The sequence below is a fragment of the Pleurodeles waltl genome, chromosome 11 (assembly GCF_031143425.1).
Source record: "Pleurodeles waltl isolate 20211129_DDA chromosome 11, aPleWal1.hap1.20221129, whole genome shotgun sequence".
Lineage (NCBI taxonomy): Eukaryota > Metazoa > Chordata > Amphibia > Caudata > Salamandridae > Pleurodeles > Pleurodeles waltl.
The window spans coordinates 386,922,709-386,947,802 of record NC_090450.1 but is presented as its reverse complement, the minus strand read 5'-3'; the positions used below and the strand labels follow the sequence as shown (position 1 = coordinate 386,947,802).

The window sequence follows — 25,094 nt, the reverse complement described above, 5'->3', positions numbered from 1 at the left end:
CCCATTTTTTTTTTCGACCCGCTTGACAGTTCACCCCAAAACTTTCTATGAAGGAGCTTAGGTGGATTACCTTTTTTTTAAGGTTTGTGAATATTCGTCAAAACTGGGCAACCTTAGTAAACCAAAAAATGCTCTTTCTATGAAAAAAGCAGACCTAACTATAATTGCCTAATGGCAACTGCCACTGGTAACACACACACATATTCATGCATAAATATGCACATATATATATATATATATATATATATATATATATATATATACATATATATATACATATATATATAGATATCAGACGACACAATGGAACTGCTTGTTAAAGCATTGTGTTATAAAACCATGTGTGGTATTACATCAGGTTGTAAAGGAATGAGTGGTACTGACAGGCATGGTAACATCGGATATTCTTTACAACATCTTAGAGGGTGGTCTGGAAAGTGTCAGGTACGGGTCAATGCAGCTAATTGCAAAGTCGTCCACTTAAGCACTCAAGTCATGGAAAACCATTAGGGCAATATAAGATGGGAGGAATTGTGGCGTTCGTGTGGTTGTGTGTAAAAATCTATGGAATGTTGTTTTCCACACCTTTCTAGCTTACTTTAGTGTTATTTTGTGTACCAAAGATCAAAAATGCTTCACTCGTAAAATGAAGGGGGGGCATTAAGGCATATTTCCGTAACCGGCTGCTCTCCTCAGAAGTAATGTATAGCTTATAAGATTCTAAAGAATATAGCAGCACTTTGGCATGAAATAATCCATTCAGCATCTGGGATGTGTTTAAGATGTGCAATGTGTTAAAGCCTAAGAACATTAAAAAATAGGTCTTATGAATAAAACCTCCAAGATCTACCCATAAATATGGCAGCATTTAGTTGGTTTTAAGTGGTTCGTGTACGGAAATGATGAAGGGGGTGTCAGATTCCAATGCCATGTGTCATCTCTTGTGAGTAATTATCGTTGTTACACACGTTTTGAATATAGAAAAGAAAATACAGGCAACATGCTTTATTTATCATTATCTTTGAATCATCCATTGCAAAGACTGAGAAAGTTTGTTTTCCCACAATGTCCAAACTGCTTAATTGCAACACTGGGAGACTAATTCGGCATGTCTGCCAGGCAAGCTATCTAAAACCTTTGTCTACTACACACTGGAGTTTGTGTTTGGAAGTTCAATTTTTGCTTACTCTGTACTCTGTGGGTCATGAGTTCGCCCTGCTCCTCGTTTCCTCAGGGGAAGATGCCTCTGGAGGTGGTGTGACATCTTGCACCGTCAATCCATCTTGATTGCCAGAGAGTTTCCAGTTCTCTTTAGTTTGGTTACATTCAGAAACATCTTGGAAATTATCTTGGCAAAATGCTGGCAAAATTTCACTGGCCATATGGGGAGAAAAGGACCCAAAAAGAGGGAGAAAATTGGGTCGGTGTGGGGGAGCCACTGGGCTAAGCTGAATGTGAGCATCTGTGCAATGGGAGGGGATCAGACTGTTCACTTGTGCCTCTCCCAAATTTTTCTCACTTGTGTGTTGGATTTTCACACCTCTAAAATGAACACTTTTTGGAGTTTCTGAAGGGTTTAAGTCTACTTTATTCAAGAAAGAATCATTTAGTCGGTTCTCCTGAAGTCTGCTATCATCACTTTTGTGACCTAGATGAGCAAAGGATGGACACAAAATGTTCTTCCGGTATTGTGACATTTTACAGAGTAAGTTTTTCATTTCATTCCCAAGGCATTTGCTCTCCGCATTCTTCTCCTCACTTTTGTATGTAATCTGGAGTGAAGCTATCTGAGCAGCACATTGCTCTAATATCTGTACAATCGTTTGTCCTCTACCTTCGAATGCAGGACTCATGAAGCTCTTGGAATGACTCCCCCGGGGAGGACAGGGAAGATATTTATTACTTTTCACATGTAGTTTACTTTTCCCAGATGCTTGCATAAATTCCATTTTTTGTAGTTTCTCCTGACATATGCAGCACAAGTCTATTTCATTCTTGTTGCATTCCAGACAGTTTCTGCACGTTGGGCAAAGAGCACCGTTATCAATGGCCACCATGACTTGGCCTTTGTCATGGGGAGTAACGCACTGATTAACAATAGGATCCCTCACCATAACAGGTGAGCAACCCCTCAATGTGTGCCCATGAAATTCTGAAGTCTGATCACTGCTATTGGGAAAAGTCAAAATTGTGCTTGTCACTTGAAACCCACAATCTGAATTACAGCCCTCCCCGCAGACTGCTTCCTTTGTTGAATTGTTTTTGGATGCAACATGTTCAGACATCACAATTGAGTGTGCTACAGTATTGTCTCCTGCAGCATTTGGAGGCAAACCATTCTCATTGTTTGTGGAAGTAGCCTGACCATGGCTGTAGATGTCAACAGGACTTAGCTGTGACACTTTTTTTATAGATGCGGTCTGCAGACATGGTGATGAGTCAGGCAAAACCATAGGAGTACTGATTTCTCTAGGCTCTGTTTGTGGACTGATAGATGGATCTGTAGGAGACACTATTCCTGGATTGTTTCTTAGCCAGTTTATTATTCCCATTGTTAGTGATAGCTCAGTGTCACAGAGCTTTAACAAGCACTCCTTTCCATTCCATGAGCTCTGAAGAAACCCTTGGCTCATCAGGTCTATGGATGGGCGAGAAGCCATATTCTCTTCTGCTCCTACATGGAAACTACAAGTTGAAAGAGGCGGTTCATTAGTATGTCTGCACAAAGACAATTCGTCGTCTAGGATGGGGCTTATTTGGGCTTCAGAGTGGTCATAAAACAAGTCATACAGGGCATCACCACTATAGCTGTCCCTTGGAAATGTCACTGGTGTTTGTTTTTCTTTCTTTTCATCATCTAGACCGGGTGAAAAGGAATCATAGTATCCTTCATCACTTGTGGAGGTAGGTTCTTGAATGTCACTTTTGAGGGTGTCTGTTTCTGGGGAGCTGTCGTTTGGTGTCTCTAAACCTTTGTCAACCAGCAAATTCTTTTCTTTAAGGGAGGTGGATTTCTTTTCATTTTTCATTTCTTCAGAGTTAGGTGTTTTCAATAACCTCCTATCAAACAATGCACCCTGATGCAACTTCCCAGATTGATTCACATGACCCCAAAACTTTGGAAAATCTATTGCTTCTTGCTGTGCAGGAGAGGCTAACTGCTCCATTCCTCCTTGGAAGGACTGATCAAGCTGATTTCTTTTACACATGGATCTGGCTTTCTGTTTTTTATTTCCATTCAAATACTCCATATGCGCAGAGCTCTCGTCTGCAAATATCTCCCCACATCCAGTGAGTGAGTCAAAGCTTTTCAAAGAAGCAGCATCTTCACAAAACAGGCGGCAGTAATCATAAGTGGAGTCAAAGAGAATCTCGCCATCAGACAGCTCTGGTGCAAGACATTCTCCTGCTAAAACATCTCCAGATTTTAGGTGGTGAGTCGTCTCTACCCATCCTGACAACTCAGGTAAAAACGTTTTATCTTTGTTTAATGCAAGTGTGAGACTCTCTTGCTTGTTTTTTTTAATATGAAAGATATCTCTTAGACCTTTCTTTGATCTTTTCAGAGATATTCTCTTCCTGGGGATGCTTTTGGCTACTGCTAGTACAAAAGGCACCTGTGGCACAAAATTTCTATAATCAATCATCTTCTGGCTGCAACTGGATTGACAAGGGCTAATGGCAGCGTCTCTTTTACTGCTTACGTTCAAGTCATTCCCAGTGCCAGAGAAACTAGCACTTCCTATGAGTCTCCCCTTAATTTTACCAGGCGTAGAAAAGCCTTCTACTCGAACCAAGTCCTTCCTTGCATTGTGTTCACTTTTACCTCTCTCTAAGGTGCTGTCATGGGTCTTGCCTTTGGGTATTACCTTGCTGGAGGCAGCGCTCCCTGCGACCTCCTCTCTCTGTCCCACCTTGGCTGTTCTGTTTGAGCATTTGTTATTAGTTTTGTTTCCTACTGGGGAGATTTGTTTGGCCTCTACTTGACAGGGTTCGCCAATCACCGGGGGGCTGAAAATCTTTGCTGCATCTTCCTTTTTACCAAAGTCCAGATCTGGCAGAGGTTGCTTGTCAAAATTAAGGGGAGCACTTGATTTTATGAAGGTTTTTCCTCGTATTAGCTCCATGCTCGCTACTTTACATCTGTAAAAAAGGCAAAAGATAGATTTTATTCAAAAGTTAAACACATTAATGCAACATTTTGAAAGGATTTATCTGAATGAAAACATTCTAAACCAATGACTCTCAGCAGATGGGCATTCCGGCGATATATGTTAAGAAATATAGCATGGTCCAAACCAAAGTATTTCACCATGTTCTTGACTAGATTTCAGTTCCACTTGCCTAACCCTAAACATATTGCTCATAGTGATAGTCCAGATTAATGCCAAAATAATACAATAATATATATAATAATGTACTATTTAAATAACAGCATTAAAGCCTGATTCCCTTATTTGATGGGGCTACAATGACATTATACTTACACTGAAAATGGGAACTGCCCTTCAGTCATAAAACTTAAGATCTGCTTCATGTAAAATGCTAATTTGGTACATATACACCAAATAATGTAATGTCAGTTTACTTGTGCATACTATGTTATAAAGGGCAACATTCGATAAACACTGTTTATGATATTTGCAATAGCAAAATGTTAATGTAGTGATCTTAATAGAGAACCAAATAGTGTGTAGCCCACCCTTCGATTTATTACCCAGTAGACTGTCCTGTTGGCCCAGTTTGTAACTTATGCAATCCTCTTAGTCCCGACCCCCCTCGTTAGAAACATTCTTTAATAGTTAAAGGCTTTTTTGCATGTTCTCTGTAGCCATAGAGTCACCTGATATGCTGTTGCAGAGACGTTTTAATGAAAACAATTCTACCTGAATGGAATCTTGAGTGTGAACGTACTGGAAGGAGAATGCAGCCGACTAGGATTTGGGAGTGAGTACTGAGATCCCTCCAAGCAGGCCCTGGCACTTGGTTCACAGGGTGCTTTAAGGGCTGAACACTTTCTCCTTCATACGCAGTGTTGGCTCCTACGCTAGGGGGGAGGAGCGTTCCCCCCCCGCCAGCAGCAACTGCTGCAATTACTTTCCCAAGGGAAGGACAATACCATGTTTATTATAATTTCCTTGCGAAAGGGGTGGGGCATTGTGGTCATGAGCAGTGAGGGGAGTGCACAGTGCACACGCCTCAAGACGGCCGGCCAAACACACATGCGCAGTATGCTGTCTCCAGCCCAGCAATTGTGTTGCTGGGCTGGCAACAACCTGCACGGGCTCCTGTCTGCCTGGGAGCACCCTGGCTGGGCGCTCCCAGCCAATCCTGATGCTGCTCTGAGCAGCGTCAGGTTTGGTGCAGGGCAGGCTGGGAGCCTGTGCCTGTGGTGACGACGAGGTAGAGGAGCATTACGGCATGATGGTAAGAGGTAAGTGTATTTATTTTTTGTAATTAATTTTATTAATCCTCCCTCCTTATGCCCCCCTCCCACGTGCCACCCCTCCCCCGTTACACCCTCAAACCGCGACTGTTCATACGTAATTTTGGTCATCTCTGTGTAGTAAATGGCATAGCCCTTCACACTATCCCACTTCTGACTAAGAGGTTTGGGAAAAACATAAGATAAACAAATCTGAGCATCGACGATGTGTGGGCTGAACCTAGTGTAATCTGTTCGCAAATAAAATGCTTCACGTACTGCCACAAAATAATCACATATTACAACAAAATAATCACGCAATGACCTCCTGTCCACTTTGTGGGACTTTTTTATTCAAATAGTGCATGTTTGTCAATTGCATACCACCGTTAACAGAGGGGTTCACAAGGTTTCCATTGGTTGTTAGAGTTGTTGCTTAGAACTCCAAGAGAATCCCAACCTCTTATACATCCCTGACTGCCCCATCCCTCCATGGGAGTGGCCTTGTCTCGCTACTACTTAATATTCATGAATGAATGGGCCACCCCATTTAATAGAGCTTTAAATTGATAGCATTTTATGTTAAATTAAATCAAATATTGCTTGAATCCATTTATGAATCCAATTATTTTTTTGTTTTTTATTCAATTTCAAAAACTCGTTTCCGTAGTTACACTTCATAATCTATATTATCAAAAGATGATACAATTTCATTTAATCATGATCTAACGTCATTAACTTCATTCCATTGTATGTATAATAACAAATTGGACCACAAACAGTGATCATGAAAATTCAAAATATTTTAAAATCTATACCCATGCTCAATATAATCTTTCCAAAAATGACTATAATGCCCTTGTCAGATTACCGAAAGATAAACGAGTAACAGTAAAACCATGTGATTAAGGTGGAGGGATTGTCCTTTTGGATACAGAATTATATAAAAAAAGATGTACTCCATGTTAAATATCTCAGAAAACTATTGCATTGTGATAGGTAACTGGGAAGGTAGGACCAAATCAAGAACTGCAAGAATTAGCCAACTGGCCCGAGAGAAGGGTCTCATCTGTCACCAGGAATATGAGTTCCTCAACCCTAACCATACCAGAGTACCCCGTATCTATGGAGTCCCTAAAACACATAAAGATGAGTTAGATCCTCCGTTACATCCCATTGTTTCCACTATTGGATCCATCACAGAGCCCTTACCTAAATTTGTGGAAGTGTTCTTTAAACCGTTGGTGGGGACCCTTCTAGCTTCTGCTAAAGACACTGGGCATATGATCTCTAAACCTGAAGGTAAAATGTTCAACCCTTTCACTCAAATCTTAGTGACCATGGACATAGAAGCGCTGTATACAAACATCAATCAATCAATCAATCATAGTATTTATAAAGCGCGCTATGTACCCGTCAGGGTTTCGAGGCGCTGAGGGGGGGGGGGGGGAGCGCTGCTGATTTAGCGGTCGAAGAGCCAGGTCTTGAGGAGCCTTCTGAATGCGAGGAGGTCCTGGGTCTGGCGAAGAGATGTGGGGAGAGAGTTCCAGGTCTTGGCGGCGAGGAAGGAGAAGGATCTGCCGCCGGATGTCTTGCGCTGGATTCGGGGTACGATGGCGAGGGCGAGGTTGGCGGATCGGAGTTGACGTGTTGGAGTGTAGAAGTTAAGTCTGGTGTTGAGGTAGGAGGGTCGGTGTTGTGAAGTGCCTTGTGAGCGTGGGTCAGGAGTTTAAAGGTGATCCTCTTGTCTACCGGGAGCCAGTGGAGTTCCTTTAGGTGAGGGGAGATGTGACTTCGGCGGGGTATGTCGAGGATCAGTCGGGCGGAGGCATTTTGGATACGTTGGAGTCGTTTGATGTCTTTGGTTGGGATGCCTGTGTAGAGTGCGTTGCCGTAGTCAAGTCTGCTGCTGACGAGGGCCTGGGTCACCGTCTTTCTGGTTTCTGTTGGAATCCACTTGAAGATTCTGCGGAGCATTCGAAGGGTGTTGAAACAGGAGGAGGAGACGGCGCTGACCTGTTTGGACATGGTGAGGGCGGAGTCCAGGATGAAGCCGAGGTTTCTTGCGTGGCTGGCAGGGGTGGGCGGGGGTCCGAGGACGGAGGGCCACCATGAGTCGTTCCAGGCCGAGGGAGTGCGCCCGAGGATGAGGACTTCGGTCTTGTCGGAGTTGAGTTTCAGGCGACTGTTGTTCATCCAATCGGCGATGGATTTTAGTCCCTCGTGGAGGTTTGTTTTGGCGGTGAGCGGGTCTTTGGTCAGGGAGAGGACGAGCTGGGTGTCGTCGGCGTAGGAGATGATGCTGAGATGATGTTGGCGGGCCAGTTGAGCGAGGGGGGCCATGTAGACGTTGAACAACGTAGGGCTGAGGGAGGATCCTTGGGGGACGCCGCAGATGAGGTTGGTGGCTTTGGAGCGGAAAGGGGAGAGACGGACTCTCTGCGTTCTGTCGGAGAGGAAGGATGAGATCCAGTGGAGGGCTTTATCTTGGATGCCGGCTTCCTGGAGGCGGGTCAGTAGGGTGCGGTGGCAGACGGTGTCAAAGGCGGCTGATAGGTCGAGGAGGATGAGGGCTGAGGTTTCGCCGTTGTCCATTTGATGTCTGATGTCATCTGTGGCGGCGAGGAGAGCAGTCTCAGTGCTGTGGTTTCGTCTGAATCCGGATTGTGAGGGGTCCAGGATGGAATTGTCTTCGAGGAAGTGGGTGAGCTGAGTGTTGACGATCTTCTCGATGACTTTCGCTGGAAAAGGGAGGAGAGAGATCGGACGGAAGTTTTTGAGATCGTTGGGGTCGGCCTTGGGTTTTTTGAGGAGGGGTTGGATTTCTGCGTGTTTCCAGCTGTCCGGGAAGGTGGCAGAAGTGAAGGAGAGGTTGATGATCTTGCGGAGTTCGGGGGCGATGGTGGCGTTGGCTGAGTTGAAAACATGATGGGGGCAGGAGTCCGTGGGGGAGCCTGAGTGGATGGTGTTCATGGTTGTTATGGTTTCTGCCTCGTCCACGTGGGTCCAGGCGGTGAGGCGGCAGTCGCGAGAGGAGACGTCGGGGGTGGGGTCTGGCGGTGGACCGGTGTTGAAGCTGTCGTGGATGGTAGCGATTTTCTGGTGGAAGAAGGTGGAGAGGTCGTCGCAGAGTTTCTGGGAGGGCGGGATGTCGTTGGAGTTGGCTTTTGGATTGGAGAGTTCCTTCACGATGCCGAAGAGTTCTTTGCAGTCGTGGGCGTTGTTGTTGATGCGTTTGGTGAAGTGGGCGCGCTTGGCGATGCGGATCCGTTGGTGGTGTTCGCGGTTGGCGTTTTTGAGGGCGGCGAGGTTGTCAGGTGTGCGTTCTTGGATCCATTTCTTTTTGAGCTTCTGGCAGATGCTTTTGGAGGTGGTTAGATCGTCTGTGAACCAGGCTGGTTTTTTCTTTCCTTGGATGGCGGTGGGTTTCTTGAGAGGGGCAAGGGTGTTGGCGCAGTCGAGGATCCATTGATGGAGGTTGATGGCGGCTGTGCTCGGGTCGGTTGCGTCGGGTGGAAGGTTGTTGATGAGGGTGCTGGTCAGTTGGTCTTGGGTGACTTTGCCCCAGCGGCGGTGGGGAGGTAGCTGGATGCGGTGTTGCTCTGTGGTTTTATTATAGGTGAAATGGACGCAGTGATGGTCGGTCCAGTGGAGTTCGGAGGTGTGGCTGAAGGAAATGTGGTTGCTTGAGGTGAAGAGGGGGTCAAGGGTGTGTCCGGCGATGTGGGTGGGCGTGTTGACTAGCTGGCGGAGTCCGAGGTTGAGGAGGTTGGAGGTCAGCGATGCGGTGTTGACGTCGTTGGCATTTTCCAGATGGTAGTTCAAATCTCACAGGAGGATGTGATCCGGGGAAGCGAGGGCGTGGGTGCTTGCAAGGTCGGCGATGGTGTCGCTGAAGGGGGCTCTTGGTCCTGGAGGGCGGTATATGAGGGTTCCTCTGAGGGTCGTGTTGGGGTCCGTGTGGATCTGGAAGTGGAGGTGTTCGGCTGTCCTGAGGGTGTCGTCCGAGTGGGTGTGGATTTTGAGGGTAGCTTTGTGAGCGATGGCTATTCCGCCGCCGATTCCATTGGTTCGATCTCTTCTGGTGGTTTTGTAGCCGTCCGGTATGGCGATGGCGATGTCCGGAGACGAGGAGTCGTTCCACCAGGTTTCGGTCAGGAAAGCCACGTCAGGAGCAGTGGTGTCGAGCAAATCCCAGAGCTCGATGGCGTGTTTTCGTGCGGAGCGGGTGTTGATGAGGATGCAGTTCAGGTGGTTGGGGTTGAATGTTTCAGTAGTTGGATTGGTCGTTCTGATGCAGGAGAAGTTGCAGGTACGGCAGGAAAAAGGTCCTTTAGTGTGCTTCGGGGATGCCCGGCAGCATTCAGTGGAGGGGCCGGGGTTGAAGGCGCGGAGTTCGTTGATCGAGTAGCGGATGCGGGGGGCGCGAGGGCCAGGGGGTGTGGCGCTGGGCGCGGTCCAGGCGCGGACGGGCGCAGACAGGCTTGCCCCTGGCGCGCCCGCTGCACGCGTCTGCTGCGCGGACGCGCAGCGCCAGCCATTAAGAAGGGAGGGGGGAGGGAGGAGCAGCTGGGAGGCGGGAGGGAGCGGCAAATGGGGGCGCGAGGGGGGCGGGGCCGCAGGGAGGCAGCGGCAGGGAACGGGGAGCGCACAAGGGGCAAAAAACACTGAAAAACGAGCAAAACTACAAGCAGTTACAATGAGAAAATACAATCAGAAATACAATCAGAAATACAATAATGGCACAATACACGATCGGGGAGACAGCAATCAGGGGGGCACAAAGGGGGCAGAAGCGCCGGCGGCGAGGCGCTGAAAAAACGAAAAAGCCAAAAAACACTTACAGGACGGCGGAAGCGGCACACGGGTCAAGTGAGCCCACTAGCCACCAGGGATGAGGCGCAGGAGGATGCCTGCGGGTGGAGGAGGGCCTCGAACACGCAAACGGCAGCGTGCTCGTGGGACAGAGGCAGAAGGCAGCAGGCTGGTGCTGCGGTCGTGGGGGGCGAGCTCAGGACCTGAAACAGGTCAGAGTTCGCTCACTCGCGACGCGCAGCGCCAGCCATTAAGAAGGGAGGGGGGAGGGAGGAGCAGCTGGGAGGCGGGAGGCAGGAGGGAGCGGCAAATGGGGGCGCGAGGGGGGCGGGGCCGCAGGGAGGCAGCGGCAGGGAACGGGGAGCGCACAAGGGGCAAAAAACACTGAAAAACGAGCAAAACTACAAGCAGTTACAATGAGAAAATACAATCAGAAATACAATCAGAAATACAATAATGGCACAATACACGATCGGGGAGACAGCAATCAGGGGGGCACAAAGGGGGCAGGAGCGCCGGCGGCGAGGCGCTGAAAAAACGAAAAAGCCAAAAAACACTTACAGGACGGCGGAACATCCCTCAAAGACAAGCACTGGAGGCAGTTAAAGAGTTTCTTGACTCCTTAGGAATGACAGAGCATTATTTATTCGTGTTACAATACTTAGAGATTACCTTGAAGCAGAACTACTTTGAGTTTGATGGCACAGTATATCAGCAAAAGAAAGGAGTCAACACGGGAGCAGCTTGTGCTCCCAGTGTGGTAAGTCTGTACATGGGCCTTTTTGAGAAGCGACATACATATAAGAAAATGGCCTCCTTCTATGAAAATATTCAAGAATGGTTCAGATATAGTGACAATATCTTTTTTATCTGGACAGGACCAGAAGAGCAACTTGACGATTTTTGTGCTTGGATGAATGTATGCAATCCTAATCTTGGATTTACAACTAATAAAATAAGGGTAGAGTTTTTAGATATATGGATACAACACCAAAATCAGATGACTGAAGCATCCTTATATACTAAACCTACAGCTAGAAACACCATCCTTCATTTTGCCAGCTTCCAGCTGAGATGTCAGAAACAAGGCATACCGTTTAGTCAATTTCTACTTATCCCTAGAAACTGTACCAATTTAGATGATTTCAACAGGCATGCAGATGTTTTACAACAGTAACTATTGAAACGATATCCCAGACATCTAGTACGGGATTCGTATAAAAGAGCAAAATACTATAATAGAGATGCTATGTTTTAAAACAGGGACAAAGAAAGCGAAGAACAATTGGTCTATGTTGTCCAACACTCTAACTTGAATGATAAAATCAAGAAAACAATCTTAGCACACTAGCACATCCGTAATGTGAATAATGATTTACCACAGTTAAAGAAACCACTATTTGCCTTTAAAAGGAATCAGAATATACGTAACTGGATAGGTAACTCAGCAATGACAACTAATATGGATTATTGCCAGAAATCAATAAGTGGACAACACCCCATTAGGGGTAACCACAAATGTGACACATGCCAGGCGTGTGCTGGTGCTATTGTTTCCGATGTGCTAGTATGGGGCAACACAGAATTCAAACTGAGGGATATGACTAACTGTAGAACTACCAATATAATATGCCTCATCAGCTGCCCATGTGGACTGGGCTACGTTGGAGGAAAGGGCAGGGAAATGAGGGTCCGATTGCCAGAACACAAATCAGCTATTCGACATAAAAAAGGAGCTCCATTAATACAGCACTGGGAGTTAAAGACACATACAGAGCAGGATTTAACCTGGACCATTCTGGAAAGGGTAAAAATAGTACAAGGATTTGATACTACCAAGATTAGGAATAAAAGAGAAGTATTTTGGATCTACACTTTAGATACATGGAAACATGGAGTGAATTAAAGTATTCCATGGGGGAATGTGATTATATAGAACTATCGGAGATGTGATGGAGTTCCTAATGGTGTGCGATAGACTTATTATCTTTGAGCATATTAATGAGGGAGAACTGCATCTTGCAAATATAGTCCTTGCCTTATAGTCTGCCTTCGCTGTCTATATTCTTTATGTATTCAATATCTTTCTCACTTTTTCGATATCTAATAGAGGAAGAGATTCCCCTTCTCTTTGAGTGGTGCGTTTCATATTTAGCTACCTTTTATCGTTATATCTTTTGCACTTCTTCTATAGATTGGTTAGGTGTGTTTGCCTATATGGAAGATATGTTCTATATTTTCTATGAGTTATGTTCATATGGTAGAATTTAAAACCCATCTCAAGATGGTGGCAAGCTTGCCCCATTTAGACAAACCGGTTTTTCGTTATTATTATAGAATCATGTAATTAGTTTCAGAGGAGGAAGAGATTCCTCCCCCCTTCGAGTGATCCCCGTTATATTTGGTCACTGTACAAAAAACTTTTTCTTTCTCCATTTTATATTTTTTTATATATTTTTCTTATCCTTCATTTTTTATTGGTTATCTTTTACTATATGGTTCACATAATGAGAAATTTATGTCTTTATTTCTGGCCCAGTAAGAGGGAGGTCATGGGAGCGTGGCATTTTTTATATTAGAACGTTTAAATAGGCATGGACGCAAAAAGATTATTATATTTGGAAGTCCTCGGACACGAATGCCACGGAATGGATCGTCTCATCAAACAGGTGAGACTCCATTGGAAACATACTAATTTCTCCTTACATGTGTTCACTGTACAAAAAATATTTTTCTTTTTTTATATTTCTTATCTTTTCATATTCTCATTTGTTATTGTTTATTTTCATGCAAAATTCCATCAGAACATGTTTTAGTTAGGGCTACACGATAGTACTATTTATCCATTCCAAGATAGCGGAGATATTGTTCCGCTGTTACTATTACGTTCTCATAATTAGAAATCTATGTCGTCACTTCCGGCCAAGCAAGACCGAAGTCCTGTGAGCACAGCATTTCTTAGATTAGGGTGTTTAAATAGGCAGGGACGCAAGAAGTTTGTTATCATTAGAAATCCTTGGACGTGAGTGCCACAGAATGTATCATCTCATCAAATAGGTAAGACTCCATTGGAAGTACACCCGTTGTTTCTCCATGCATGAGTTTCGGAAATATTGGGCAAAAGGTCTCAGCAGGTTCTAGTTGAAGTAATTTCTATTTTAAGCTCCTATAGAATTATCAGCTGTGTTTCGAACAGTGTTATGTTGAAGGTTATGCATTTATTCTTTGGTTGAACTATTCAGTTAAGAAATGAGGCTGGGACACAGGATACTATATAGCATGATATGTATTGTTCTAATACTACATGAACATCTAGGACGTAATTCCCTTTCCTCTAGTGAATGTTGCGATAGACCCTTAGCCATTGGACTATGAATTCGAATTTTATTCCTTCCAATGATTGTTGCCACCCGTATAACATTTTTTGGGTTGTATTATCATTACTACGTTGCTCTTCCGTCCTAGAAAACCATATAATAAATTTGCTCTAGACACCATTAACACACTGATGGTGGATAGATAGTTTATTATGGCGGATAGGTAGTTTACCTCTATCCTGTTACCATTTTGCAGATTTCAGACATCAGGCGCCATTAACCTGACTCAGCAATTTGGAGTATATATAAGGGAATGAATACAGCGGTTAAGCCATCTAGAGGTATTTACACCCTGAGGCTCGTTACAGTGCACCTCCGTGGAAATTATATTAAGATCACCAGATCAATTTAGAATTCATTCTCTATGCTAATACTAACTTGTATGTGTCTTTTTCAGAATTGAGTTATCATACCTCTTTTATTTCCATTATTTTAGCTTATCTACATATCCTCTCGCCGCAACAAACATGCATAAAAGGTCAGCCTGTACCCTACAGAAAATAAACAGACTAGTTTGGATTATCATGAGATTTGGAGATCAATTAGGATGTAAAACTCACCTTATTACGTTCGCTATTACTATTTGGATCAGCTTAAGACATGGAGATTAATGAGGATGTATAACTCACCTTATTACTACCACTGGTGGTGGTTATCCTTCTGAGAGAGCGTAGTTTAAATACTACATATTAAATGTAAAATTCTCATACTTAACAATGCTGCGTACAAAATGACCGCAAAATAGTATTCGCTTCAAAATATTCCTAATGATTTATAAATGTGAAGCTGCTATTGTGCACAATATACTAATGTCGATTCTAAGAAATAATTGCTTGCATTATGATTAATTGAAAATGTTAACACCTACGAGGATTATGTTTATTAGAACCCATAAACCTTAAATTAGCGTGAGTCGAAGAATTAGCTGTGTAGCTCTCATATTAAAGCATATTTTTCAGTTTCTCCAGTGTGCTGACTCGCAAAAGGCCATGACCCAGCATTTGTTCTTTTCTCCGCTTCATGTAACAATGCTAGTTATATTCCCATCCGCTTGCTAGATGTTTTAGTATAAGTTTTATACGTTTTGTAACATTAGTTGAAACATTCAAGGACATTCGACCATGGACAAAGGAACTTTTGACCTGATGAACGTGCCAGAAAATGAAGTAACCCCGGATGTGCCACCTACGAAAACGTCAATTATGAAGACCAATCAAAGTGTTATAAATTATCATGGAATGACAAATGCATTAGTTAATGTATAATTTGATAGGTTGAAGATAGTGGGGTGTAGTGACTATCCAATAGAATTTTGGGGGAATGTATTGTGAAAAAGGGATAAAAACCCATGACACAGGAGACTCGAGTAGAATTAGGTAGGGAATGATATCGATTGCATCCAGAAACTCTGTCACTCTATTTGGTGATTTGAGACTTAGACAAAACCATCCTCATCCATAGACTGCCCCATTACACTTTCCTCCTTATGAGGGAAGTGTCCCCTGTCCTTAGATGAAATAGACTGTTGGCGCTCTAACTGATGTCCTGAGGACGAAGACTGATCCTGTATGCTGACTCATTCCGAGGAGGGTAATTATGACAATTGCTATCGTAATTTGTCTATCTGCTTTTCCTTTCTAGGTACCAACTGCTGTATTTTTGGTTAGAGACCCTAGTCAGATGTTTTCCAAATTCGTGTTCTAAATTGTTTTGCATGAAGTCCAACATGCTGATGCCAATTAGTGGTTAGATTAGGCATTCTCCTTGACTGACGCCAACAGACGTGACTGACATTGTGCTACGTTGAACTACGGCATATATGATGTTCTATGCATTCTGATCTATGCGTCTCTTATATCGGTGTTTATGTTTGTGATCTTTGCGTTGTCAAAATCTTATCACAGTTGTCATATCGTGACTACGCTCTATGCTTCATGGTTTTGAGATTAATACTCTTGCTATTAGATTGTAATCAATAGGGAATAAAATTCACAAAACTCCCATAAAGGTGTGGTTATTCATGACTGAAAGGTCATGGTTGCGTCGACAGTTTACCCAATGTCTAAAGTGAAGTATATTGTGGTGTTATACGTTGATAATATTATCGATATATTGATTGACATATTGATCAGTTACCTCGTCTTACGGTGTCTCACCACTGGGTCAAAAGATTCATCGGCCTAAAACGAGTCCTAATGTGTATAAATCGACATAGAAGGACGCGTTAACAGGTCTGGTAGCAGAGCGACGGTTTGGCCCTTGGGGGCCCTAAGACGGAGATTCATTGTTTAATTTGTTTTTCTGTGATAATGCAATTCGGAGGTATGATGGGTTTCTAAGTTCGCCAAGGCTTTCCTGGGATCTCGGAGCCTGCCTAAATGAGTTGGGAATGTTCTTGGCGCCATGGTGTGCGTGGTTAGGGTCTTTGCGCTTGCCTAAGCTTATGCATCTTGCAGGTGGTTGTGAAAATTTGGGTGTATTTAGGTCAAATTCAGTGTTGTTTAGCAGGAGTGGGCATACTCCACAGTATGAGAGAAGGGAAGTCGGCGTACTTCATGTGAATGTAGCGCTTGTTGCTCAAAATTATCCACGTGGTTGGCTGTTGTGTACGGACCTGTCGAGGTCTAAGACTCCGGAGTATGAAGATAAATGTGGCTTATGTTGTAATCTGTGCGGTTTAATAGGTCAATCGGGCGTGGTTGACAAGCCAAGTTTGAGTTATAATGTGTGTATGAAACCTTCGATGGAGATTTGACAAATTCTAAAGTGCACTAGAAGGAGTCATTGACAAGTCGAGAATAGAATTTGCGGGACAAATTCTGCTTGCGTATGCGGGAACTGATAAGGAGAGAGTAGCGGCTGAGGCTTCAAGTGAAATCTCTGTAAAGTTCTGAAGCGAATGTGTTACCCTACCTGTAGTAAACCGACAGATTTGTGTTGTCATTTTAAGGTGCTCGCAATAATTTGCATTAGTCTGTATGATTGTAAGGGTCAGTGAAGAGCGGACAAGCCGCAAGACTTTGTCAGCTGCAGTGCGTGTGAGTGTGACGTCAGTGGTGCCGCGCTGAGATAGGTCAGATGTCGAGAGGGGTCGCTCACGGATTGGCTGGCGTCCATGAGAGGCAATAGGTTGAGAAAGGGCGGGTGAAGAGTGTCCTGGGAACTAAGCCATTTCTGATTAAATACAAAATAAGAGAATCGCAAAAATGAATTTTGTCAAAGCATTCAAGAGCGCTCTAAAGGGAGATGTATATATTGTCGCAACCGATGGGGAACCTACACCACCTGAGGGTACTCCAGCTTATACAGTTATGGAAGAGAAAGGTGTTGCACCTTGTTTATGGATGAAACAGTGGCACAAATTAACAGAGAAAGAGGGGTGTCTAGCGTTCCCAGAACATGGGACGTTTAACCCAAAGGTGCTAGAAAATTTGAGGTGGATGTTAAGTACGCAGAAACCACCTCCAAGACTGGCACAATATGAGGCTTTAGCGATTTGGGACTTAATGGCTCTTAAACATAGACAAGAAAGGTTTCAGAGAAGACTGAGAAGGGCAGAGAAATCCTATGCAGAGGCTAGATGGGACAATGAGAGCAAAATGTGGAGACGGGGAATTGTAGACGGGCTGAAGTTGTTCCCAGCAATAACACAGGGAGAAAAGACGCAGGGAAAGAAAGCCTCCTGTAAAACCGACAAAGATTCAGGCAAAACTAAAGAAAATAAAAGGTCCTGGGAAGAGGAAGATGATTCAGATGATGAGGAATTTATGGATAGATTGTTACATGATCGTCCGCCACCATATGCGGTGAGCGTCAGTGCTCCAAGTACTAGCTTGGATCCTGGGAACCAGACGCAGGAAAAGGGAGTTACTGATACAGTACAGACTAGCGATACAGCTTTGATACAGAATGGTGTCAGTGTACCCACTGCACCAGACTTGCCGATACAGTTGCAGCCTCCACCGCAGATAAAGAGAATCTACCCTGATGTTCCAGTGCTTGAGACTACTACAAACTTGATAGTGCCGCCAGACCCGATATACACAAAGCCAAAACTAATACAGATTGAATCGACTCCGAAATTAATGTCTCAACCGCCACCACAGTTGATACCAGGGTGTAACCCTGTAGCGGGACCACCGTTAGTACCTGTTCCGGGTACATTGGAACAGACCTACGATGTTGAGGCTCCAAGAGGTCTGGGTCCAGGTCAGACACCTGCCGCTATATCGTTACCCATTACTGTTGGTCCCCCCGTACCATTGTATGCACAAGGTAAAGCAGGGGTGTGTGATCAGGGAGTGATGACTCAAGAAGTGATAAGAGGAGGGCATATGGGAACACCACAGATAATGGCCCCTGGAGAGCAAGCAAATGAGCCACCGAGACCCTTAATGGACCTTAGTCCAGTGGGGGCACCTCTCGAAGCAATGCTTCAAGCAGGTTTGGGAGTTCTAACTCCCCAAACCATGAGTACGAATACTTCACACTCTCCATTGATACATGCAGGGAACATTTCACTGCAGGGATTTACGGTACAGCAGTTAAACGAATGGTTAGAGAAAACCTATACTTCGCAAAAGACTACAGTGACCACAGTTGAACCCGAGAAAGAAAAACAAGACGAATACCTGAACCTTGTACGACTAGGGGCAGAAGCTGCCGAGTTAGTGGAAGGGACAATGGGAGTAAATAGATTGGAATCATACACAGAAGCAAAATTAAGATACCTGTGTCCCAAAATTACCAAGGAGGTAGGCAAAGTACATCAGAGATCGGCAAACTTAGCAGACAAATACAATATCGATAAAAGAAACACTAAACATTTGAAAAGGAGTTACAAATTAGATTTCGATTAAAAAGATTTTGAACACATGAGATCTGCAGGCATGAAAGCACATTTGAGAGAATTGCTGCAAAGTGCACAGATTTGGGGTGCATTGGAAAAGTGGGAAGGCAGATGGGCAAAGAAAAGAGATAAGGGAAAGAGTAATAGTCCAGGGTCTAATCAAGCTAAGACCTCACCTGATTTGGATTTAGTGAAAATATTGCCTATGAGAGAGACAGCTGGCGGTGTTTTAGTACATGTGCCATGGACTAGAGGAGACATTTTATCTTTTACTAACGATTACCCTAGACTGAGAGAGAAGCCGATCGAATGGTATCAACAAACGGACAGGTTTGTGAAACTTGCAAAGTGTCTTTGGGAGGACTTGAATACTTTGTTTGAGATCATTGTTCCGCCTGATTTGTGGCTCGAGTGCAAGAGAGGGGTAGATTGGCCGACGAAGGAGCCGGCGAGAGATAAGGTGACTGGAGCACCCTCAGAAGAGGTGATGAAATATTATCATAAAGTGATTGAGTTTTTGAAACAGAAGGTGTCGCCGAAGGTGACTGATTGGCAGAAAATAGATCGGACCTCTCAAGAGGTTAAAGAGTCAATTCATGCTTATTACAAGAGACTGTTGAAAGCATTTAAGCATTACAGTGGTACTGAGACAATTGAACCAGAAGACATGAATCACCTTGTGTTTAGATTCGTTGAAGGATTGAGACCAGAAGTTAGCCAAATGATTAAAAATCATTTGATCTGTTGGCAAGCTAAACCAATTGATGAGGTATTGCAGTATGCAAAGTACTGTAGTGATGAGATCGAATTGAAGCAGAAAAAGCTGAAGGAAAAAGTGATGGTGATGCAGATAAGGGCTGCACAGGCTGGAATACAGGGGAATGGAGTTCAGCAGATGATACAGCAACAACCGCAAATGAATGGTGTGTTTCAGGCTCAACCAGAGGCCGAGGTCGAGGGTTTGTGAACCGTGGTTTAGACATGAATAATGTTGTTGTTCAAAATGATGTTCAAGGAGCGAAAAAGATGTCACCATGTCACACGTACGGGGGCGTGGGACATTGGAAACGGGAATGTCCGAATATGGTGCAGGATGGTGCAATTCAGCAGAGCACAAATGTTGGTACATTACAAAATTTACGTGGTCCAAAAATGAGACATCAAAACCCGAATTTTCAGAATAATTTGGTACAAATGCAAGGGGTACAGCCCATGTCGCAGGTGCAAATGCCGCGTTTTCAGTCAATACAAATGCAACCAGTGCAACAGCAGATTCCCATGGTGCCTAGACAGCAAATGCAATTACCAATGGCTCCGATGGGACAGCAACAGGATATGCTTCCTCAGCAGGCCACAGGTCAGGTAACAAATCAAAATAACACTGTACAACAGTTTCCATTACGAGGTGAAAATGTCATGAATGAGGACTGGTCAGATGATAGCTCAGACAGTGAAGAGTGCAGGCTTGCAGCATCCCTAGAGGTGGATCAGAGAGGCCCATATGTAGAGAGAAAGGTGATGGGCTATAAGGTTTCATTTTTGGTTGACACAGGAGCTACACGCTCTACAGTTCGAAGTGCAGAAGTCCCAAGATTACCTCTCTCAGGGCGTACCATACGAGTGGTTGGAGTAGCAAATCAGTACCTGACTAACCCGATTACTGATCCAGTACAAGTTGAAATTGGCAACTTCCAAGGACTACATAGATTTGTAGTATGTGATTCAAGTCCAGTATCCCTACTGGGAAGGGACTTACTGTGCAAGACAAAATGTTCGATTACCTGTTCCAATGATGGAATTGAGGTACAGACAAATAGTGACGACAAGGGAGATGAGAGTCAATTTATAGAGGAAGAAGCAGGGACAAATGAAGACTACCCTTTGATTACTTTATTCCCAATGCATACATTGATTGACTTACCTGTTGAATTACAGGGAACAGTGACAGAGAAAGTGTGGGATTTGACCGGAAAGGAAGTAGCATTAATAAAAGGAGTAGAACCAGTCAAAGTTCAGATCAAACCAAATGCAGTGTTCCCACAAGTATCACAGTATCACATGACCCAGGATGTCCTTATAGAAGTGTCACAAATAATTGCAGATTTCCTCAGACAGGGAGTTCTAAAAGAAGTCTTGAGCAGTCCATGTAACTCACCCATCATGGGTTTAAAGAAGCCCTGTGGAAAAGTTCGAATTCTGCAAGACTTGCGGAAAATAAATGAAATTGTGATAAAATGTTGTCCTGTGGTACCCAACCCAGCGGTAATAATGTTCCAAGTTCCCTGTGATGCTGAATGGTTTACCGTAATAGACCTGTCACAAGCTTTCTTTTCGATACCTCTTCATGAGGACAGCTAATTCTTATTCAGTTTCAAATTCCTGGATAAGGTGTACAGTTGGTGAAGAATTCCTCACGGGTTCTCAGAGTCACCATCCATCTTCAATCAGATATTGAAAAAGGAATTGGAACCTCTTGTGCTGCCTTTTAATTCAACTCTTGTGCAGTACATCGATGATTTGCTAATTGCATCCAAGACAAGAGACAGTTGTAAATACGACACCATTGCATTACTGAATCATCTGGGAAAGAATGGACACAAGGTGTCACCCAGAAAGTTACAATATTGTCAGAAAGAAGTGAAATACTTGGGACATTTGATTGAGAAAGGGTCCAGAAGAATATCAAAAGAAAGGATAACAGCTGTTTTGCAAATGAATCCCCCAACAACAAAAAGAGATGTCAGGATGTTTTGGGGAATGGTGGGCTACTGTCGTCAGTGGATACCCAACTTCTCAATCATCTCCAAGCCATTAATAAAACTGACAGGAAAGGAAGTCAAGGATGAGCCATACACTATAACTTTGTCAAAAGAGGAGCTTGAGTCATTCGTAGAATTAAAAGAATGTATGTGCAGGGCACCAGCATTGGGAATGCCAGACTACGAGAAACCTTTTCTGTTGTTTTGTCATGAACGTGATGCTTGTTCTTTGTCTGTCTTAACACAGGTCCACGGAGATGCAAATCGCCCTGTAGCATATTTTTCAGCTACTTTGGACCCTGTTGCAGCAGCCTTACCGTGTTGTTTGCGTGCAGTCGCAGCATTTGGTCAGAGCCTTTTACAATGTGAAGGCATAGTCATGGGATACCCTCTGACAGTAATGGTTCCACATTCAGTTGAAATTCTGTTGACACGAACTAAGACTCAACACATGACAAATGCACGTCTCACTAGGTACGAGACGATCATACTGGGGTCTCCGAATGTCACTCTTAAAAGATGCACTGTACTGAACCCGGCAACTTTACTTCCAAATGAAAATGTTGAAATCAAAGATGGGGAAGAATTTGAACACGATTGTCTTGAAGTGACTGAACTCTGTACCAAACCTCGCCCAGACATACAGGATACCCAGTTAAAAGAAAATGACTGCATTATGTTTGTTGATGGGTCCTGTCTAAGAGATTCAGCAGGGACATTGAGAGCCGGTTACGCGGTATGTACCATAACTGACATTGTCGAAGCCTCCTGGCTCGAGAAAGTGTTCTCTGCACAAGTGGCAGAATTAATTGCTCTTACAAAAGCATGCCACGCAGCTGTAAATTTGAAAGTCACTATCTATACTGACAGCAGATACGGATTCGGAATTGTACATGATTTTGGCCAACTCTGGTCACAGAGGGGTTTTATGACTTCCTCTGGTTCCCCTGTGAAAAACGGTGAACAAATAAGAGATGTGTTGCATGCGATTCAGTTACCTCAAGAAATTCCTGTGGTGAAGTGCAGTGCTCACACCAGATCACAAGATTTTGTGTCTATGGGAAACGGCTATGCAGATCAAGTCGCAAGATTTTGTGCACTGAACTGTATATCGTTCAAGGAGCAATGGGAATTGTTATAACAAGCTGAAAACGACACATGTTTAAATCTAGCATTACGAGTTGTTGATACCTTAGACGAACTGAAAACATTACAAGGTTGTGCGAGCAAAGAGGAGAAACGCTCTTGGCAAAGAATGCAATGTGTACAAAGAGCTGATGACTTATGGGTTTCAGAGGAGGGAAAGTTGGTCTTGCCAAATAGCCTTTTGTCACAGTTTGCCCGGCTATATCATGGGAAGGCACATCTGGGAAGAGATGCATGATCAGGTCCTTTAAGATTGATTGGTTCAATCCAAAATTCAGACATGCCGCAGAAATCACTTGTCACAGGTGCGTCATCTGTCAGCAGATGAATGCTGGAAAAGGAACTGTGGTAACTTTGAGCCACATTGGGAGAGCTGGAGGTCCATTCAACAAAATGCTAATGGATTTTATCGAAATGCCTGTTTGTGGAGGATTGAAGTACGTGTTGGTGATTGTGTGTGTGTTCAGTCATTGGATTGAGGCATATCCCACACGCAGGAATGACAGTCTTACAGTTGCAAAACTACTACTCAGGGAACTGATACCAAGATTCGGGTTTCCGGTTTCTGTAGAATCAGATAGGGGTAGACACTTCGACAATGAGGTGATTAAACTTCTGTGTGCCGCACTCAACATTGAATAAAAGCTGCATTGTAGCTATCACCCTGAAGCATCAGGATTGGTAGAGCAGATGAATGGTACTTTGAAATCAAGGATGGCAAAAATGTGTGCAGCAACAAATATGAAGTGGCCAGATGCCTTACCTCTAGTGCTGATGTCAATGAGAAACACACCAGACAAGAAAACAGGACTGTCCCCCCATGAAATCCTCATGGGCAGAGCTATGAGATTACCAGCAGTACCTGCAAATGCACTAGTGAATATTACAGATGATATGGTGTTGGATTACTGCAAAGGTTTGGCTGACGTGATTCGCTCTTTTTCTCACCAGGTGGAAGCTAACACGTTGCCACCGATTGGCGATCCAGGCCACTCTCTACAAGCCGGTGATTGGGTGATTGTCAAGAAGCACGTGAGAAAATTGTGTCTAGAACCACGCTGGAAAGGACCATATCAAGTAATATTGACGACCACCACTGCTGTGAAGTGTGCCGGGGTACCCAACTGGATACATGCCAGTCACACGAAAAAGGTAACGTGTCCTGTTGAAGAGGAACTTGAAGTTTCCGGTACAGCAACTTCAGGAAGAGAAGTCTCAGAGTCAGAGAACAGTCAAGAAGGAACTGAGACTACTGGAGAGCCCACTGAGAACAGCCTTGTCCCTCAAGCAGTCAATGAGTTTGAGAGAGGTGACAGAGTGCCTATCCCAGTAGAGGCACCAGGAGAACTAAGCCAAGGAGAGGTTCTCCCAGAAGTAGACGAATACGGGTTAGAATCTGAACCCAACACTGAACTAGAGGAAGAAAGAGAAGGAGAAACTAAAGATACAAATCAAAGCGTGTCAGAGTATCTTGAACCAGTTGCAGGTCCGTCAAGAGAAAACACCATATCACAAGAGGAGGGTGCTGTCCAACGTCCTGAAGGAAAACATCGAAGCAAGACACATAGAGGCGATAATTGGCCAGACAAGTCGCATCCTAAGATAAGGGAGGTATCAAATGATGCAATAATAGAAGAGAGTGATACCTCACAAGCAGATGATCTGAGTGAAGGAGAACAACAAGGTGAACGAAGATTAAAGAGAAAAAGAATCGCGAACAGAAGATATACAGGTCCTGAATGGGCGTATGCTACAACATCTGAATGGCAACAAGAATTCCTAGCATTCTGTTTTGATCGAGAAGTACCAGGTCAATACTACGGTACCTGAAAAGGAATTCAAAGAAAAGACCTGGCTAAAAATTAAAATTCTGAAAAACTGAAAAGAAAGAGACTTTAGAAACTACCGGAAGTGACACTAAAACTGAATTTGACTCTTAAAGAAACCTGATTATGACAAGCTGCTAACCTGAATTGACAAAAAGGGTCCTGGAGTGAGTGAAGACGCTGTAAAAATCCGCAGAGGTTTATTCTCAAGTTGATTGTTGATCTGCTATTCTGATTCTATACAAACATGGCTTACAATAGAAACAGTAGTAAAGGGAGTAAGGTGTGTGGTTGGTTAGGTCTTATAATAGGTGTTGTGTGTGCAGTAATGATTGTAGGAGTGATTGTGGGAATGCCGTGGAGAGAGAAAGAAACTATTAACGCAACTTCAAAACCTGGAACTACTTCTAAACTAACACCATGGGAGAGATTTGAGCAAGATGCAAGACACATGCATGAGGGAACTAATGCAAAAGGGGAACTTTCTACTAATGTCTTCTATCGCTTACTAAATGAGTATGTGGAAACAATGGATGCGAAAGATTGTTATGTATGTACTAAAATTCCTTTGTCCGTGCAGGAGGGAGTTACCTATCATAGCCTCCCTCTTACTTATGGAATTAGTTGTAGCTTGCTATTAACAAGATTCTATAATCAAGAGCATGTGCAATACTTTTATTCGAATTTGGATGTTGTGTTTTCCTTTGTGCCTGTGATTGAATTCTTAAATAAATTAGCTAAAGAGCACGATATAAAAATAGTTAGAGGATTCTTTGAGTCAACACTTACATTTGGAACTGCTTATGCACATCGCAATAATTTGACTTGCTTACTGTCGCCTGTAGAAAAGAGTTTTTTAGATCACACAGATGATAGACGCAAAGTGTTAAAAGAAAG

At 43.8% G+C, this 25,094-nt stretch overlaps 1 protein-coding gene across 3 annotated transcripts in view; it reads right to left on the bottom strand.

Moving 5' to 3' along the window:
* Positions 1-960: 960 nt before the first annotated feature.
* Positions 961-25,094, bottom strand: part of AMER3 (APC membrane recruitment protein 3) — a 222,366-nt gene continuing 198,232 nt past the window's right edge. For all 3 annotated transcript variants that reach the window (XM_069213707.1, XM_069213708.1, XM_069213709.1), the window contains exon 2: positions 961-4,143. In XM_069213707.1, the coding sequence (XP_069069808.1) occupies positions 1,203-4,143 (2,941 nt within the window). In that variant the 3' untranslated portion in view covers positions 961-1,202. The remainder of the gene's footprint in view (positions 4,144-25,094) is intronic.